Here is an 18,492-nt window from a genome sequence, read left to right on the forward strand (position 1 = left end):
CTCATTACCTAACTACTCTCCTTTTATAGCACCCCTGTCTGGATACAATCACAATGAATATTTTTGAACAGATTAATGTAGATGTCAAACATTTCTCTCTGCTCCACTAATGCTCCTGACTTCTTTTGTTTCTGAGGTCCAGGTTGTCCCTCAGTGCCCACTATCCTTGGCTCTCTGTTCTTAGGATCTACAAAAGGTGGCCTTTACTCCAGTGGAGAGTGTGGCCCTCTCAGCTTCTTTTGGCTAACTCCCAGGAGTCATTTCACGCAGTTACATGCAGATCTTTGTTCTTGTGCTGGTTAAGGTAAATGTCATCACTCCTTTGGCTATGTAAGCCTGGCTGTGCAGATGTGTCACAGGATGTTGCCAGTGTCCCTCAGGCTGAGCACACACCTGCCTGGACCTATTACCTCCTCACCCAGGCACAGAGATGACAGACGGCAAGACTTTAGGGTCTGACCCCCTTGTGTGGCCCTAGCACCCACAGTCAGATCGATGACTTTGCTGATGGTTCTAGATGCTCTCTTCCTTGGTGTCTCCTGCTGTGGCCACGGGACACCGGCACCTTTACCACGCTACTCTGCACGTTAATTCTTGCTTTGGCTTTTCTAAGTCTGTTTTTCTGTTTTCTATGGGCAGCTCATACTGAGAGAGTTCCCTGAAAGTCTGGCAACTCCTGGGGGTTCCTCCAAAGTGTGGCAATTCCAGGGGGGAGGGGTCCTCAACACTCTGCTTCCCTTTTTGCTTTCATTGTAGATATGGACTTTTCAAAATAATCTTTTCCCTCACTCCTGGAGATTTGTTGAAGAGAGAGAGAAAGGGACCCTTTTTCTTTCTTGGTCTTTCTCAGTTTGTAATCCTATAACCAGCAGCCTGTTAAACAAATAATTTAATATTCTCATTAATTGAAACCTGGCCTACATCCCACACCAGTGCTTTAGACTATAATTCCCTCCAGTGTCTAGTCACTTGTCAGCTCTGGTGTAAATATTTTAGAGTCATTTCCTTTTCATGGTAGCTGTCTTATTTCCATGGCAAAAATTACTTTTCACTCCCAACAATTTGGTTGATAATTTCCTCTGCTGAGAGCCCGAGTCCACAAGTTTTATTTCACTTTTCTGTTATTTTATCTATATTTCTGGTAACTGTCTTGCTCATTTGGAAATCATGTTGGAATTTTCTTGTAAGGCATGACTTTATTACTCAAACTTCCAAATAGCTCAGTGTTTTCATTAAATAACAATTTAATTTTCACTGTTTTAAAGTTTTGTTTTGCTTTTGAGACAAGGGCTCCCGATATGTAGCCCAGGATAGTCTGGAATTCTCTGTGTATTCCCAACTGGACTCAAACTCAGGCAACCCTCCTTCTTCGGCTTTGAATACTCAGCTTACAGGCACGAGCAAACTATATTGGTTTTATCTTCATTTAATTTTAATATATGATACACAGTTCTTCTGAGCTAGATTATAAAATGCAAAGGGTAAATTAGAGTAGTTCATGTCTTCAGTGAATATATACTCTTAATGGATACATTGATTCTTACTGAGAAATTCAGTAACTTTTTTACTATTTTTAATTTGATTATTATAGTTATTCTATGTTTATTTATGTATTCCTTGTGTATGCATGTTCAAAGAGGCACATGTGCCGCAGTCAATTCTCTCCTTCCACCATGTGGCTCCCCGGATCGAACTCTGGTTTTCAGACTCAATGGTTATCACCTATACCTGTTGAACAATCTGTTCCACTGTGTGTTGTATTTTCTAAGAAACAGTCTCCAGCTCAGGCTGGTCTAGAACTTACTTTGTGGCCTAGGTTAGTGTCCAGATTATGGTATTCCTTCTCCGTCAGACCACCCGGTGCTGAGATTCCAGGTTTGAGTTACCACAGAAGCCAAGGAAGGCCTTTAAAAGGTCAGGTGAGACCAAGGGATTGGCTGTGAATGTTTAGATTGGATTTTCATGAGTCTGGAGAGCATCGCCAGGGCAGTGAATGGACAAGGGAATCTAAATGCGTGAGGCAAATGTGTGCTGGTGCACACTTAGCCTGGAGACCAGCAGCTGGGATCCTAATAGAATTTTATAACAAATTAGTAAAATTCAAAACCAACACTGTTAAAATATTGATCATTAAATATTAACTACATTAGCTAGACAGCAAATAATTACAGGGTTGAACTGGGTTCTCTTTTTAAAAATTACGTTTTGTTTACTTTGTCTTTGTGTGTGTATGTGTGTGTGTGTATCTGTCTGTCTGTCTGTCTGTCTGTCTGTGAATGTGTGGCATGTGCTTGTGGAGGCCAGAAGACAACTGGTGGTTCTGTCTCTGCATCATGTGAATTCTGGGAATTTAACTCAGGTTGTCAGGCTTGGCCGTAGCACCTTTCCCCGTTGAACCATCTCACTGGCTCTGAATTGAGTTTGTAATTGATGTTACTACTGGAAGAATGGGATAATGAGAAATCCCCAAAAAACACAGATAACATGAAGAAAATTAAGACTATAGTAAATTCAAGATGGTGCTCATTTTCAAAGTTGGAAGTCAAAGAGAAATGAGAGTCCTCTCTTGAGTAATCAATCAGTTTGGAGAGAGGAGTAAAACCAGATGTTCTGGTGTTATGAACATCTCCTGTGATTCCCCATGACAATGCACCCCACTATGGATACAGATAATCAGTTCCCCAGGGGAGCAGAATGCTAGAGAATAGGAGCCACTGCATAGTAAATCAGAAAGATTGTGGAAGGAGATTGGTGGCCTATGAGAGACAGAATGGAACTCTCAGGGTGGGTATATTAAGAAGAATTATTTTTTAATTAAATTCTAGCCTGTTGTAGTAATCATTTCACATGTTTCCATACAGCATGATTGCATTGTACATTTAGAATAAACACATTTTGTACTGCCAAATACTGGTCAATAAAGCTGATGGAGCAGGTCCTATGTCTAGAAGACAGAGGGACTGACTCCCTAGAGGTGGGGAAGGGGAAGGCTGGGTCAGAAAATCCACCTCAGAGCGTGAGCCTCTGGGAAGGGCAGAGAGCTGGTCCTGAGGTGCTAAGGATAAGAGAATGCAGTCAGGGACGCAGAGAGAGACATTGATGGACAGGTGGAGGCAGCTCACATCCAGCTCACCGTCATTCACATACAGTTCTCTTGATTGCTGTGAAAACATTCCTGGAATGAGCAACCTCAGGTAGGATTTGCCCATCATGGTGGAATCAGCGTGGCAACAAAGAGATATGGATTCTGGGATTCAGCTTGCTTTCCCCTTCTTATTTAGCCAGTGCCTAAGTCCATGAACTAGTGTTGCCCGCATTCAGGGTGAGTCTTCTCTGCTTACACAAACCTTTCTGGAAACACCTTCGTAGATACTCACAGAAGTGTCTTTCCATGGTGACTATAAACCCATTCAAACTGACAACGATGATTAGCCATTGCCTCTTCTAAGTGAGTGCATTTCACAGACTCAGCGTGATGGATGTAAAAGCCCACCAGTGGACCAGAGCTCCACATGGTGGGGTATAGGTGAACTCTGCAGATTATCCGAGCCAACGTACAAGGACAGTTCAGTTAGGTCCTCTGTATGTTGTTTCTACATCATTAGGAAGGCATCTGTGATTTTAGGGAGGGCAAAGATATGGGCAGGCAAGACAAGACAGGATAGCTTTGCTGAGGTGAGCTAGGGTCCTGAGGGGGGAATTCGTGCGAGAGAGGATGGCAGCACTCTGGAAAATGATTGGCTGTGCTTCCTTAGATTGCTTTATGACAGTGATTCTTCACCTGTGAGAATCGAATATCAGATATCTTGCATATCAGATATTAACATTATGACTCATAACTAGCAAAATTACAGCTATAAAGTAGTAAGAAAAATGTTTATGGCTGTGGATCACTACAACATGAGGAGCTGTGTCAAAGGGTCACAGCATTAGGAAGGCTGAGAACCGTGCTCTAAGGTAAGTGACTACCTGGAAACACTCTCACCGCTTCTCCCTTGGTTGGTGCCATGGGGAAGTGATTCATGCGACTTCTGGGTCAAGGACATGTGGAGTCGGAGAGGTCATCTCTCTGGGCTTGAGCAGCATTCCTTCCGTTCTTGGTAGATAAAAAAAAAACCATGATTGTCACAGTGCTTCGAAATTGTGTATTCACCGTGAATGTCGCATGTGTGCAAGCCCGATTGGCCTCTCCTAGCTATGGCTTCACCCTGTTTACAGATGCTGCTGCTCCGCCCACAGAGAACCTGAGACAGAACAACTGAGCTCCTAGGTCCTGTCCTCTGCCCACTTCCCTCCTGCTTTTCCCCTCCCCTTCTCCTCCTTCCCTCCCTGCTCCTCCCCTCTCCTCCTCCTCCTTCCCTCCTGCTCCTTGCTTTTCATGTTTACTAACCCCGCATCCACAGTGTCTTATCTGGGCTCCCAGCTGCTAGCCTCTTACTTCCTAAGTGTATCTCCTCAGCCATTGGCAGCCAGGCAGTGTGATGCACACTGTAGGCAGTCACTGGGGCAGGAGGGGCTCCTCACCACAGGGTGACACGAAGGTCAACGTGTTAGAGATACGGAAGATATTTTACAACATGCCTCATCTCCAGCCACAGTCAGAACCACGCCCATCTTCCACGGTCCAGGAACAGCTAGCCTTCCAAATTTTGCAGCACTTTGTGTGCTCCTGCCTAGGACCCTGCCGCTTCCTTTATGCTCCTCTTCTCTTCTTGTTTCCCTAGCAACAGCTCTTGAAGGGTTATCCATTCTCTAGCTTTCTCTGACATCACTCTCTCCTTCAAGTCGTTGCTGATTTGTTTTTGCCTTCTCCATTCTAAGGGTCTTTGTAGATCTATCCAGTGTGGCTTTTGGAACACTTTGTTTTGTTTGTTACACAGCTGCTTCCTTAACTTGACTTGGATTTCTTGACTTAAAACATAAGGCATTCTGGTACGAGGGTTTGTGCCTGGTCTTATTGTAACATGTCATGTTGTGTTCATCTGATGTCGCTGGGAGGTCTGCCCTTTTCTGAAGGAAAACAGAGGAGTGAATCTGGGAGAGAAGGAAGGTTGGGAGAGGAGCTGGGAGAAGTGGAAGAAGGGAAATTTGTAGTCAGGATGTAGTATATGAAAGAAGAGTAAATGAATTTGAAAAAAAAAAGAGGCATTCACCTGAGACGATGGCTTGGTGAATTAAGGAGTGCAAATATGAGGACCCAAGTTTAAATTTCCCAGAACCCACATAAAACTGGGAACAGGAGCAGGCATCCATAATCCCAGAGCTCCCATAGTGAGATGAGAAACAGAGACAAGAGAATCCCTAGAAGCTTTGGGGAGCCCCTGACTTTCCTTACACAGCAGGGAAACGACAAAACCAAGAAACACTATCTCAAAATCAAGGTGGAAGGTGAGGACCAACACCTGAGGTTGCTCTCTGACCCCCAAAATGTACAATATGCCCATACACACATGCTCATGTAAGGTTAATAAAAGGTTAAGTGAGGCAACAAATAAGCTTTTAATTCATTGTGATTAATAAAAATTAATGATTATTAATTTTAATTAATAAATAATAATTGTCTTTCTCTCATGTCTGGCACATAGGAGGTCTTCCATACATTTTGGTTGCACCCATTTGAATCAGAGATTCTCTCTGCAGGTGGCTCTGGATGAGCAGAGACAAGCAGAATTCAGAATTCGCCAGAAAGGGATGTGGGCAGCTCTCTGCATGGAACTACAACAGAAACAGGCCCTGGTTTTCCCATGTAGATTTACAGTTAGAACATTGGCCAACTAAAGACTTATAGGGCTTGGGATTTTGATGGGAAAAGTTGTCTTACAAGTGATTCTTTTTAATCTTCAGGTGAAGAAACCAGTTCTGTTGTCACCACCCCAATCAGCAGTCTTGACAAAGCCACAAATCTTAAGTCACTTTCCATTGCAGGCAAGAACAAAATACACAGTCGATGTTGGTCTAGGAGAACTTCATTAAGGAATGTTGATGAGTTCATGGTAGGAGTATTTGATGAGTTGGGGTATTTGATGAAGTTTCAGGCGAAGTGTTGTGTGTGTGTTCTGTTTGATAACTTCCATCATCAGAGAACAGGGTGAGTGGGCTTTGATGCGTCTGGGTTTCTGAGGTCTGATTGAGTCTTTTATTTTCCATAGGTTTCAAAACCTGCTCTGGTCAAGAAAGACGTTTGTGGATAACATGAAGATCTATAACCATAGCTACATCTACATGCCTGCTTTTTCTATGAAGACAGGAACAGAGCCGTCTCTCCGTGTATATTACACACTGAAAGACGTTGGTGCCAATCAAACAGCGCTTTTTGCTAATCCCAACTTTCTGCGGAGCATTGGAAAGTTCTGGAAGAGCAGGGGAATTCATGCCAAGCGCCTGTCTACAGGACTGTTTCTGGTCAGCGCAGCCTTGGGCCTCTGTGAAGAGGTGGCCATCTATGGCTTCTGGCCCTTCTCCGCAAATATGCACGAGGAGCCCATTAGCCACCACTACTACGACAATGTCTTGCCCTACTCGGGCTTCCACGCCATGCCTGAGGAATTTCTCCAACTCTGGTACCTTCACAAAACTGGTGTGCTGAGGATGCAGCTAGACCCATGTGAGGAGCCATCACTTGAGCCCACTTCCTAGGGACCAGAAGAAGAAAGAACTGGGCTGGGGAATATTTTTGCTAGGTTTTCTATATGACTTCCAAAAGGAGTGGCCAAATGTGTCATGGATTGGCATGATAGCAAACAAACAAAAACCCAAGCGAAACTTTGCGTTTGACATTGGCTTGGAGAATACTAAGAAGTAAAATGTTCTGGGGAAAGATTTTATAGTGTGTCGTGGATTTACAACTGGGACCCCAAGGAGATGATACTGGCAGATGACGTGTCTGTGGTTCAAATCTAGAAGACAAGATTCAAGGAGCAGACGAACTCTGATTGCTGAGGCCAAGGGCCTCATCGTGGCAGCATGTGGAGATGCTGGGGGTATTGCTGCAGTCAATACACAGTGGCATCGCTGGGGGTTATTGCTGACCGTCAATATGCAGTGACATCATAGTCATTTTAAAAGACCTGTCTTATTGAGACTGGCATTAGAACTGTAGGTTTTTAAAAATTATTATTTATTTTTGTCCCGTTTAGAGCTGTGGGTGGGTGATGGGGTAGACTTACAAAATCCTTCCTGCTGATTTTTGTGATGCGTTAAAACAAATCTATGTTGGCTATAGTCCCCTCCACCAGTACAGTTTTAAGTAAGAACTGCTTCTCGCCTCTTTGGTTAGGTCGATTTAGTGTGAAGCTCTGTTGACTTTAGACTGGTTACAGACACCAGGCCATGACTCAGTTCTGACAGTTACATGAGAATAATCTTTGATTACTTTGATTGATAGTCTAGATAATATGAGACGCTTCCTCTCCCCAGATGCTGAGAGAGAAGCTCAACTTTAGGTCCCTGTTACATTAATCCATGGACTCTGATGCTGGTATTTTCCCCAAATAGCTCTGCACACAATTACTTTATTCACTTCAAAATTGCCTTCATTTAATGAGAGGTGAAGTAAGAACTTCATCTCTGAGTCTGACAGACCAGGAGGCAGGACCCTTTTCTCTTTAACGTGAATATTTTCCTTTAAGGTAACTCATGTGTACATACATATGAATATTCCCTTTCAAGATGATGTGTGTGCATGTACACATGAGTATAAACACATGTACTCTGACACACTATACAAAGTAATCAAAGATTTTTCTCATGCCATTGCCAAAACTGAGCATGCGTGGCCTGGTGTCTATAACCAGTGTTGAAGCACTACAGAGATGTCATATGGAATCCATTTCATGTAGACATGAGTTGAGCTGGCATAGCAGTTACTGTCAGCTTGCATGCCAGCACGGGGTGCAAGGTTTACCCTCAAAGACGTAATCCAGGATGAGAACTGCTGTCTTATTCATTCTGCCTCCCCCACCCCCCAAATCTCATGAATGGACCTTGTGCTGAGCATAGTGGCAAGGGACCTGGTTCATGCAAATGAGCAGGTAGGAACCACTAGCTCTGTATTTTCTTAGTGTCAGGTGCGGCTGCTTGTGCAGCTTGGTACAGCTGTTTGACACAAGGCAACTCTACGGCCAAATGTGTTTACTGTAGGTAAGGGACACGCAGGGACATCTTATGTGGTTGTTGATCTTTGAGGTACATTAGGCTCCAAGGAGCTGTGAAAACTCACGTTTACTCTTTCAAGTGTTGTCATGGTGCAGGTAAAACTGACTCACAAGCTCTACTTCACCTTGAAGGTATAAACTTGGTATATTGACCACGTCTATGAAAACAGGGGGCTTTACAATAAAGGCTAATTTACAAGTTATCAAAGTTATGGAAGAGTTGCCCATTGCCAAATGTGATCAGATATCCAGGTTACTCTAGAAATTGGCATTTGAACTGAGACAGGTTGTGCTGAGGTTTGGGAAGTTCACCACTGTGCAGGCTGGCCTGGTGTTTCCATCTTGTGTGGTAGCATCAGGCTATCAGGAGGGCAGTGCTAAATGTGTTAGTCCTGTCTGTACGTCACTTAATATAATCCTTGTTTTGAAGGACTAGTATTTAATAATTACCTAAGAAAGAATGAATTTCTACCAATAGACTTTATTAAAAGTATAAAAGGCCTAGGAAAACAACCCATACAAAGATTAATTAAATGTGCATTCAGATGAATGCATTAATTGGCCAGAATCTAAGCAAGAAGCTCCTAAAATCCACACATCCCAGGTCACTGAGAATGCTACCTGGGAGTGTGAACTCTCACCACGGGTCCTGGAACAGGTCCACGGAGGAGTCGTGGGTTTTGTCTATGAGCTGGAAAGCCAGTCTACATGGCTCCTGACCTGCAGAGCAGAGGTGGTCAACACTGTCAGCTAGAGCTGTGCTTTCGCCCATGATGATTGCCCTTCCTTCTCAGGTGCCATAAGCCAGCACCTGGGTACATTTTCTTGTTCTGCTTGTAGTAGGAACAGCCGGATGGTGGTCCAGCAGCAACGGGTCAACCACTTGCCATAGAGAATGACCCCGAGAAACAGTAGTAGTGTGGACATTGAGAAACTCCAAGTTAGACCAAAAGAAAAGTTTGTTTGTGCTACTTGCCTTTTAGAACACAGGTATAATGTTCATGGCATGAACAGCATTGCTGCAACTGTCCATTATTTTATAGTGACTATTCATAGGTGCATATGTCATATATGTAACTTTATGTGTGTTTGATTAGATGATGTAGCTAAGCAAGAGGTAGGTGTGGCTGAATGGGTGTCTCTCTGAGTATGTACATGTAACTATGTGTGTGCTTAACATTATTTTTAGTAAAATATGTGTTTCTACATAGAAACCTCTCCAGAATCATCCCTAGAACTTTCTGGAGTACTCTATTACCTTTAAGAGGTCGGGGACTATTCAATTCTACTTCTTGAAATTAAGGCCTTTAGGTCTGGGCCTGTTCCATTATTTAACATATTTGACCTTAACTTTCAGACAGAAGGGATTTGGGTTATGATGGACATATTCAATAGAAAACATTGAATTCACTTCAGTGCGTCTGACAAGAGATGGCAGCCCTCTCTACCACCAATTGGGCCAATGCTTTAAATGGGTATATTTTACTTGCATGGCAATTCATATATGAGAGAGAGAAGGAAAGAGAGGGACACACACACACACAGAGACAAACAGACACAGAGACAGGGATAGACAGAGAAACAGAGACAAAAGTAAGATTGCTTCATGGGGGGAAAGGACGCAGAAACTGCAAATGAGCACCCAGACAGGAATTTCCATTTTAGTCAACTGCAGCTGGAGAATTGCTTTGGTTCTCAGGTCCCTGAGCAAGGATGACTGCTATTTGATTTCAATCACACTTCAGTAAAAACTCTGCCAGGTGAAGAGTAAGTCATCCCACCAGAAATAAAGCTTGTACCTGAAAGCCCTTTTCATGGAAGATGACCCCTGGACCCGTGTGCTCACCACTATAAAATGCTCTACAAAATTATATAAAAATTGTGTGGCTAAACTAGATTGGTCACTTTTATGACTTCACCAAAGGAAGAGAGCAGATGGAGGGCCCTCTCAGCCCTTAATAGTTCTGACTGCCCCTGCAGAGGACCTGGGTTCAGTTCCCGCACACACGTCCTTGTGTACAGCTGCCTGTCATTCCTTGCCCAGGTGATTGGCATCCTTGTCTTCCCTCCATGGATGCTGCATGCAAGTGGAACCATATCCCTACAAATAATAAGTAAATAAATCTTAATAAAGGTCGAGAATTCTTTCTCAAAATGGAAGATGTTCAGGGAATGCCCTTTGCTCTTTGCTGGGAAGCCAATCTACAGTTTTAATTTCTGTGTTTGAAAAGTATCAACTTTGCTGAATTTTTGCTGGCAAACCCTTGTCAGGAGAGATCTAATGAGAAAATCAGTCACCAGTGCACTGAGGACCTTCACCTTACGAGCTCAAGTACCTGAGCTTGCATTTGCTAATCTGGGTGCCCTGTGGCAGAGTCTGATCACCTTGACCCGGTTGCATATGATCATGATGAGGAGACTTCTCTCTGCACACAGATGAGCTTCTGAGTCCCTGAAGCTAGGGAGAGATCAGATGTCCTAGAGTTCCTCTGTTTCCTTTGAAACCACGGACTTCTGTGAGGCCACAGGGTTTAGTCTCAGCCCTATACAATTCCTGCTTTATAAGTGGGAGGGTCTCAAATTTGTAGACATCCCTCACACACCCAGGCACACATACATGTGCATGCACACAAACACAAGAATATAAATAGTATCTGCCTTACTCTCGGCCTTAATATGCTGTTTGACATTTTCACATACCTCCCAGAGATAGGTGAATGACGCGTGCACATGAATGGAACCGTTCTTCATACTTTCTAACCTCATTGCAACAAGGGAGGAATGCGCTTCTGCTTCCTTGTTTGGGTGTTCTCTCTGTTGCTGACATTTGTAGTTTCTTCTTCCTTTAACACAGAGGAACAGGCATATTGAAGTGAGTTATAATATTGTGAGCATTTGAGTAACAGCCAAAGCCCTTGACTCTCACTTGTTAGGGCAAAAGAGAGGAATTACATTTTTATGTTTGCTCTTCTGACCATGACTTCCAGTCTCACTGATGTGTTCAAAACCTTCTTGGTTTTGCTTTTCAGTTGAAACTGTTGGGATTCAATCAGTGACAAAGTTGTCCAAGAGTTTTATGGTGTAATATCCAAATATAGTTCGTGCTTCTTCTAGCTTCTGTGTAGCTTGACTTCCTTCAGGTTCCTGTCATTTTCAAATGTACGTTTCATGCCATAACAGTAAACGACAAGCGATGTGACTTAGTCCAAAGCAGAGAAAACTGTGTTCATGCAATTCTGGATTTCTCTTTACAGTGACAGAAAGAAAAAATGCAATAGAGAAAAGATGTAACCAAAATGAAAACTAAGAGAAAATAGTGATTTTTTTTTCCACTGCAAAGGACCTATTTGGAAAGGTCTCAGCCTCAGGAGGCAGCTCAGCAGACAGGAAGGAAGGAGGTGTTGTCTTAGAATGCAGTCGCAAGAACAGAATGGCTTCAAGATAACAGAAAGGAAGTGTGCTGCCTTGTCATGGTTAGGGTTAGGATGAAAAGATGCTAGATGTACCATGAACATGGATATTGAGGCTGTTGCAGGGAAGACTCCAAGCCGGTACCTGTGTTCTCATGTGGATCTTGGCAGTCTTGGAGACCCCAGGTTCCTGCCCCCTCCAGGAAGTACCCTCACAGGTGCCTGAATTTGATGAAGCAAACACCTACACAGTGCTATGTCACCTCTCTTTTGATTTATAGTCTCAAAGTGAGTTCTAATTTAGCTTTTCTGTCTAGATGGTGCAGAAATTGTGGTCAATGTCACCCTGATGTTGACTGCTGGACATGGTCACCATACACTGCACATTAGCAAGAGTTACTGTTAGCTTCTTGTCCCTACAATGATTCCCAAGAAAGGCAATGGCAACTTAGATTCATTATCCTTCGTGTTTTAGTCCAATCTCTCTCTCTCCCTCCCTCTGTTCCTCTCTCCTTCCTTATGCTATTTATGCCCATGGAAAACAGGAAAGTGGCTGATTTGGTAATGTTGGGGAGTGGCAGAAGGTGCCTTAACTTTTCCTGGCTTGGCTCCCCTCTTACATACTCTCTTCGTGTGTCTGTTGCTTTGCAGATATTTCTATGTCTGTCCAACTTGTACCTTTATCGTCAGCAAGGACCCTTTTAAATGTAGCAAATGGGACTTTTTATAGAAATTCATGATAGTGCATAGGCCTTGGAGACGTCTGATAATGGTGTGTAAATATCCTTTGGTCAGTTGTGGAACATTTTCTAAAGTCTTTTAGGTGATACCTACAGAAAATTCCTAGAGTTAAGAATGTTTTTCTAGAAAGCTCCAGCATTCGTGGAAGTAAGGATCCAACTTATTGCTGTCTTCCATTCTGTCTTCAACATGACAGGCTTCTCTCTCCACAGCTAGGGTGACTGATGGCTTCCGTGATGCACCGGAGAGACACTACCTATGAGAGGGGAGGGAAGGACATACCGCACACTATTCTAAAGCCTGCTTCATCTTAAAAGATTCTACATCACTAGACTTATAGTTATTATGCAGCATAGTTTGATCTGCAAAATATTGGGGAGACATTTTTACCTTTAGCCTCTATCATTGCTCATTCTAGACTATTCCACATGTATGCAAGCCGTTTTATCGGCGTATATTTTCAGAGGTTGGGTAAGAGTAAAAATAAGAAATTTTAAATATTCTTTCTCACCTACTGCCTATTGGTCCATGATAATTCTGGGAAAGACTTTTAGATCAGACTGTAAAATTGAAGTTACCTTTGAAGTGTTTACAGAGTGGCTTCCTCCTATTAAAGCCACCTTTGGTAGACAGGAAGTGTGGGAACCCAATGCTCTTCATTCCTTTTCTTTTTAAGAATTTTATATAAAAATGTAGCAGGTCAGAAAAGCAGTTTAATCGGTACTTCTGACGACGGTGTGACTGAAAGCAGCGGTGCCTATCTGGTGGCTGAGGTGAGCGGTGATGTTCCCAAGGAGGGTCACTGGGAAGACACCTTTTCTGTGGTGTGTTCATGAGATGTGCCGGCAGTGAGAAGGCGAATCAAGTCTCAGTTTCTCTACCTCCCTTCCTTGGAGAAGATTTGGAAATGTACCCTGTGAATAAAATGTTTTTTTTTTTCTCAATGCAGTTTGCGAAGTCCTCTTATTTCTGTGAAGTGTGCTTGCCATGTCCTTCTCACTTCTCTATGTATCAACCTCGACTGCCCTGCTAGACTCTTCACAAACGGGCTGCTGAGACGGCTCAGCTGGGGAGCCTGCGGCCACCTGTGACAACCTGAGCATGATCACGGGGGTCTGCATGGTGAATGACGGCTCCTGAAAATTCCCTCTAACCTCCACATGTGTGCTGTGACACATGTGCACATACACACAGAATTAATAAATAAAACCTAATACAAAAGTTAAAGGAAAAATACATACACAATTAGAGTAGCTGTACAGATAGCAGCGCCACATAGGGCTGGTGAGGTGGCTCAGCGGCTGGAGAGGCTTGCCACCAAGTCTGAAGACTTCAGTTGGATTCTTGGAAGCCACATGGTAAAAGGCAAGCTGTCTTTTGGCCTCTACATGTATGCCATGTGAATAAATATAAAATAAGTTAATAATACATAAGTGTAAAACAAATGAATTAATGTGATTTTAAAGTTTTTTTTTTAACTTTTATGTGTATGGCGTTTTGCCTGTATGTGTGTCTGTGTGTGCACCACGCAGGTGCAGTGCAGAAGAGGGCGTCAGATTCCCTGGGACTGGAGTTATGGGTGGTTGTGAGCCAGCAAGTGGGGGCTGGAACTGAACTCTTGTCCTCTGCAGAGTACCAGTGCTCTTACCCACTGAGCCGTTTATCGAGACTGGAAAAATAACTAGCACTGCCCAGTCTATGAAAGAACTCACCGTAGGCAGAGGAGATACTGTGTATCCCATCAACGCGGGAAAGCATGCATCTACATGGCTTGACTAAGACACACAAGCCTCTTTTTTCTGGCAGTAAAACTGTTCGTCTTTGCAGAGAGTCCATTCCAGTGTGTGTGTCTCCAGATACTCTAATTGCTCACGTGAGGACATGAGGCAAGACATTGAGACTCCTCCTGTGTTCTAAGACGGTGGCTTTGAGAGGCCACATCCACACTCCTGTCAAAATCATTTAGGTGGTTGCTTTGTACCCCCTGTCCCTAGGGCTCTGCCTCCCGGTTCTGTCAGACGTTTCCTCAGAGGAAGTGACATCACGAGAGTACCCCATCCATCCTTCATGATACATTTCTCTAAAATTGATCACGGCACTTGATACAGATTGTGTTAATTTTCTGACTTAGTTTTTACAGTAGCCTTTCAGGCTATATCTGCTTTAAAAAAAAATGAGTCTATGAGTTAGTGGAGACGAGGCATGGTGTTTAGTAAATCACTTCATGGAGTAAGAAGCCTTGTCATATAAACGTGGGTTACCCTAACTGTGTGAGGAAAACGTATTTAGATTTGGTAATCAACTATTGTTAGGTAACGCAATCTAAATTTTACCCAGTCCAGCTGTTCCATTCTGCAAGAGCCCAAAGACATATATGTATGCTCAGGAGCTCCCCCAAGCCTGAAAGCAGGATAATTGCAAATCATAGGTTATTGAGATCATAGAGGAATTAAAGGAGGGCGATCAAATTCATTTCTAATTCATAGTATGGAGCCTTTGGGGCTTCTGAAACATGCAGACACCCTGAATGTTACTGTTTGTTTGTGCCACAAGAATCATGGTTTCTGGGCACAAACTGGGGGGAGGGGGAGAACTAGCCTCAGTATTGGGGACAAGTTAAGATTTTATTTTTATTACTTTTTATTTATATGTAGAGTGTCTGGCACACGTGTTGAGTGCTCCTGGAGACCTGAAGACGTTGCTTTCTCTGGAGCTGGAGTTTCGGGTGATTGCGTGTCACCTGACATGGGTGCTGGGAGTTAACTCAGGTTATCTGGAAAAGTGATAACATTCGATAAGACGAATGTTCTTAACCACGGAATCATCTCTCCAACCCCATATACTGGGAATATTTTTATGATAAACAGTGAAATAGAAAGTTGAATTAAAAGACAATCAAGAGCTTATTGGTGTCAGACTAGACGGCAGTCAAGACTATTCTGATGTTTGCACATGGGGAGCAGACAGACACTAAAGCCTGGATGTGGGGACTGTTGGCATCAGCTTCTTCCCTGGTGGCTGTCTGGGGACTGGCTCTACTCCGGAGTTGACTCTCATCTGAGCTTTTGCTGGCTGGACACTAGATAATCATAATAAGCAGGTTATCCTTGGCCCCTGTCTGTGATTCCAGGCATAACCTCTGCTTCTGATACCCTAACCACATGGAGAGAAGCCCACCGAGAGAGAGTAGTGAGATCATCACAGGCATCCTGGCCACGCTGTTTTGTCAGAAGCTTTTACAAAGGTGAAGGCTGAGATGATGACATCAGTCCCTAGAGCAGTCTGGAGTTGCCCACAATGCTCTTCTCCACAGAGCACACAGTCTCCATCTAACCAAAGTAGACGTTTATCCTGGATCTTCCTTTTCTATCCTTATTGTTTTCTGCTAACATCAGCATCTATGAACTTAACAATGGTATTTACCATGTTAATATTTCATACTGCATACACTATCTGTCTTAGTTAGGGTTTCTGTTGCTGTGAAGAGACACCATGATCACAGCAACTCCTACAAAGAAAACTTTTTGATTGGGTGGCTTACAGTTCAGTGGTTCATTCAGTGCAATATCCTCATGGTGGGACATGGCAGCATGCAGGCAGATGGGTGCTGGAGAGGAACCTGAGAGTTCCAAATCTTGCACAGGCAACAGAAAGTAAACTGAGACACTGGGCACGGTTTGAGTATATATTAGACCTCAAAGCCCACTCCTCAGTGACACCCTTCCTCCAGCAAGGCCACACCTACTCCAACAAAGTCACATCTCCTAACAGTGCCACTCCCTATGAGATTATGGGGGGCCAATTATATTCAAACTCCACATTCCACTCCCTGGCCACCACAAGTTTATAATGATATCATAATGAAAAGTGCATTCAGTCCAGCTTCAAAGTCCTCACAGTCTATCCCAGTTCAACAATGTTTTAAAGTCCAAAGTTCAAAGTCTCTTTTGAGATTCACACAATCTATGAACTGTAATTCCCTATAAGATAAAAATTTAAAAGAACATACTTCCAATATAAAAAGGCACAGGATACACATTACCATTTCAAATTATAGGGAAGGGAGAATAGTGAGGAAATGCTGGACCAAAGCAAGACTGAAAACCAGCTGGGCAAACTCCAAATTCTGCATCTCCAGGAGATGTCAAAAACGCTCTTCAGATCTCCAACTCCTTTCAGCTTCAGTGACTGCAACACATTTCTTTCTCTTGGGCTGGTTCCACTCCCTGTTAGCAGCTCTCCTTGGCAGGTATCCCACAGCTCTGGCAACTCCAACATCTCGGGGTCTCCAACGCAATCTAGGCTTTGATTTCACAACTTCACTAAATGGCCTCTCTAGGCCTCCATTCAGGGACACCCCTGACACATCTCTGATCTCAGCAGTTTCTGCAGTGGTGTGGGCAAAGTCCCTAGCCCTTTTCTTTATCCCTAATTCCAGAACCACGTGACTGAAGCTGCCAAATTCTGCAGCTTACTCGGACTGGAAGTGGCCCTTCATTCAATTACATACATCTTCCCCAACTTTCTGTTTTTGATGGTTTCTTTCACTCCCCTAAGCTTGGCTGTCCTGAAGCTGGATCTGTAGACCAGGCTGGCCTCAAACTCAAAGATCCAACAGTCTCTGCCTTCCCAGTGCTGGGATTAAAGGTGTACACCACCACACCCAGCTCTAAGCTTTTCTTTAGTTCCTTTTCACAAGTTGGAAATTTAGCTGGGTGGGGTCTTGTCCTAATGTCACCTTTTCCTTTATTCCATTCTTCGTCTCTTCATCTTCTCAAGCACAGGATGTTAGCTCCATTCCACTTCTTGATGTATATTTTGTACTTTTTCTTGCTCAACTTGCTCCTTTTCATTATAAATCTGTAGAAGAGTAAACAGTAATACCCACACAATGACAGAGTCTTTACAAGGCTGTTTGAGATTTCCTCTGCTAACAGAATTAATCCAAATTTCTTCACTTTAGCTTCAGGCAGACTCTTCGAACAATGGCAAAATGTAGACATTTTCTTCACCAAACGATCACAAGAAATATTTCTAGGCAACATACTAAACTTCTCCCAGAATTACATTCAAACCACCATACTATCCTTCTGATCAAGGAAAACTCGTTAAATTGAAAGAAATATGGCAGAGAGTTCAATACAGTGGAACTGGCTAGTGCTATTCTTACCCATTCCATCTAGAAGACACATGCTTTATTAGCCATTTGTGTTTATTTTCTGTTTCTTCCCTTGTTTTTAAAGAGGCCTTTTAATGGGGTTGTTTAATGGGGTTGATGTTTAACATGTAGCATTTTATATTTGCATCTGGAACCGCTCTTTGCAATCACATTTTAAAATTTGAATGCAGCCAGGTATAGCGGCACATGTCTGTGACCCCAGCACTTCAGAGACGGAGGCAAGAGGATCACTCCCAGTTTATTGTAGATCTGGTCTACATCATGCCAGGCCAGCCAGATCTATACAGAAAGACCTGTTTTAAACAGAGTATAGAATAAAATAAGGACTGGGTGTTAAGTGACAGATAAGCTCTCTGTTCAGATGCACTGCTTTCCTGGGCTTAGCAATCCCCACTCCCAGGATGCTAATCTTTGAGACGCTAGATCTACGGGAATATTTTCTTCACCTCTCCTTAAACGATCATTCGGACCTGGGAGGTTCTTGACCAGGGATTTTGTTCTAGGGCTCAAATCAGTGTTCAAACCTGAGGATCACATTGGCATTGGCCAGGCCTGGTAAGGTACCAATGCTTTTGATGAGTGTTTCCTTTTCCTTTCGCATTTAATGTACATGAACTGTAGCATAAGTCAGACCGTGGTGCTAGGGGAAAAACTATCCCAGTGACCTGACGTTTATAGGCAAAGACAGTTTTGGAAGGAGTCTCTTTTTTTAAAATATCATGTTGTGGCTTTAGGTAGATTAAATGCAGAAAGATTATTTTTGTTTATCATCAGTCAGGCATTTTTTATAGTGATATTCTGATTGGTTTATAGTTGCTCATAACTGTGTTCTTTTTAATGCCTTTACCATTATCAATATGATTTTGAGGAATCTCTGTCTAGATTTTACCATTTTCTGAACTAATCACCTACCACTAAAGGAAGAGCTCTCTCTAAGATTATCAAGACGACACTGACACCTAGGCTGGGGGATGATGGTTCAGTCAGAGAAGTTTTTGCCTTGCGTGCA

At 43.2% G+C, this 18,492-nt stretch overlaps 1 protein-coding gene across 2 annotated transcripts in view; it reads left to right on the forward strand.

Annotated features, from left to right (window-relative positions):
• St8sia1 (ST8 alpha-N-acetyl-neuraminide alpha-2,8-sialyltransferase 1) overlaps positions 1-13,248 on the forward strand; it is a 144,699-nt gene extending 131,451 nt beyond the window's left edge. For both annotated transcript variants that reach the window (XM_087903970.1, XM_048432597.3), the window contains one exon: positions 6,150-13,248. In XM_087903970.1, the coding sequence (XP_087760096.1) occupies positions 6,150-6,636 (487 nt within the window). In that variant the 3' untranslated portion in view covers positions 6,637-13,248. The remainder of the gene's footprint in view (positions 1-6,149) is intronic.
• The last annotated feature ends 5,244 nt before the right edge of the window (positions 13,249-18,492 follow it).

This window comes from Myodes glareolus, chromosome 3 (genome assembly GCF_982192425.1).
Source record: "Myodes glareolus chromosome 3, mMyoGla1.1, whole genome shotgun sequence".
Lineage (NCBI taxonomy): Eukaryota > Metazoa > Chordata > Mammalia > Rodentia > Cricetidae > Myodes > Myodes glareolus.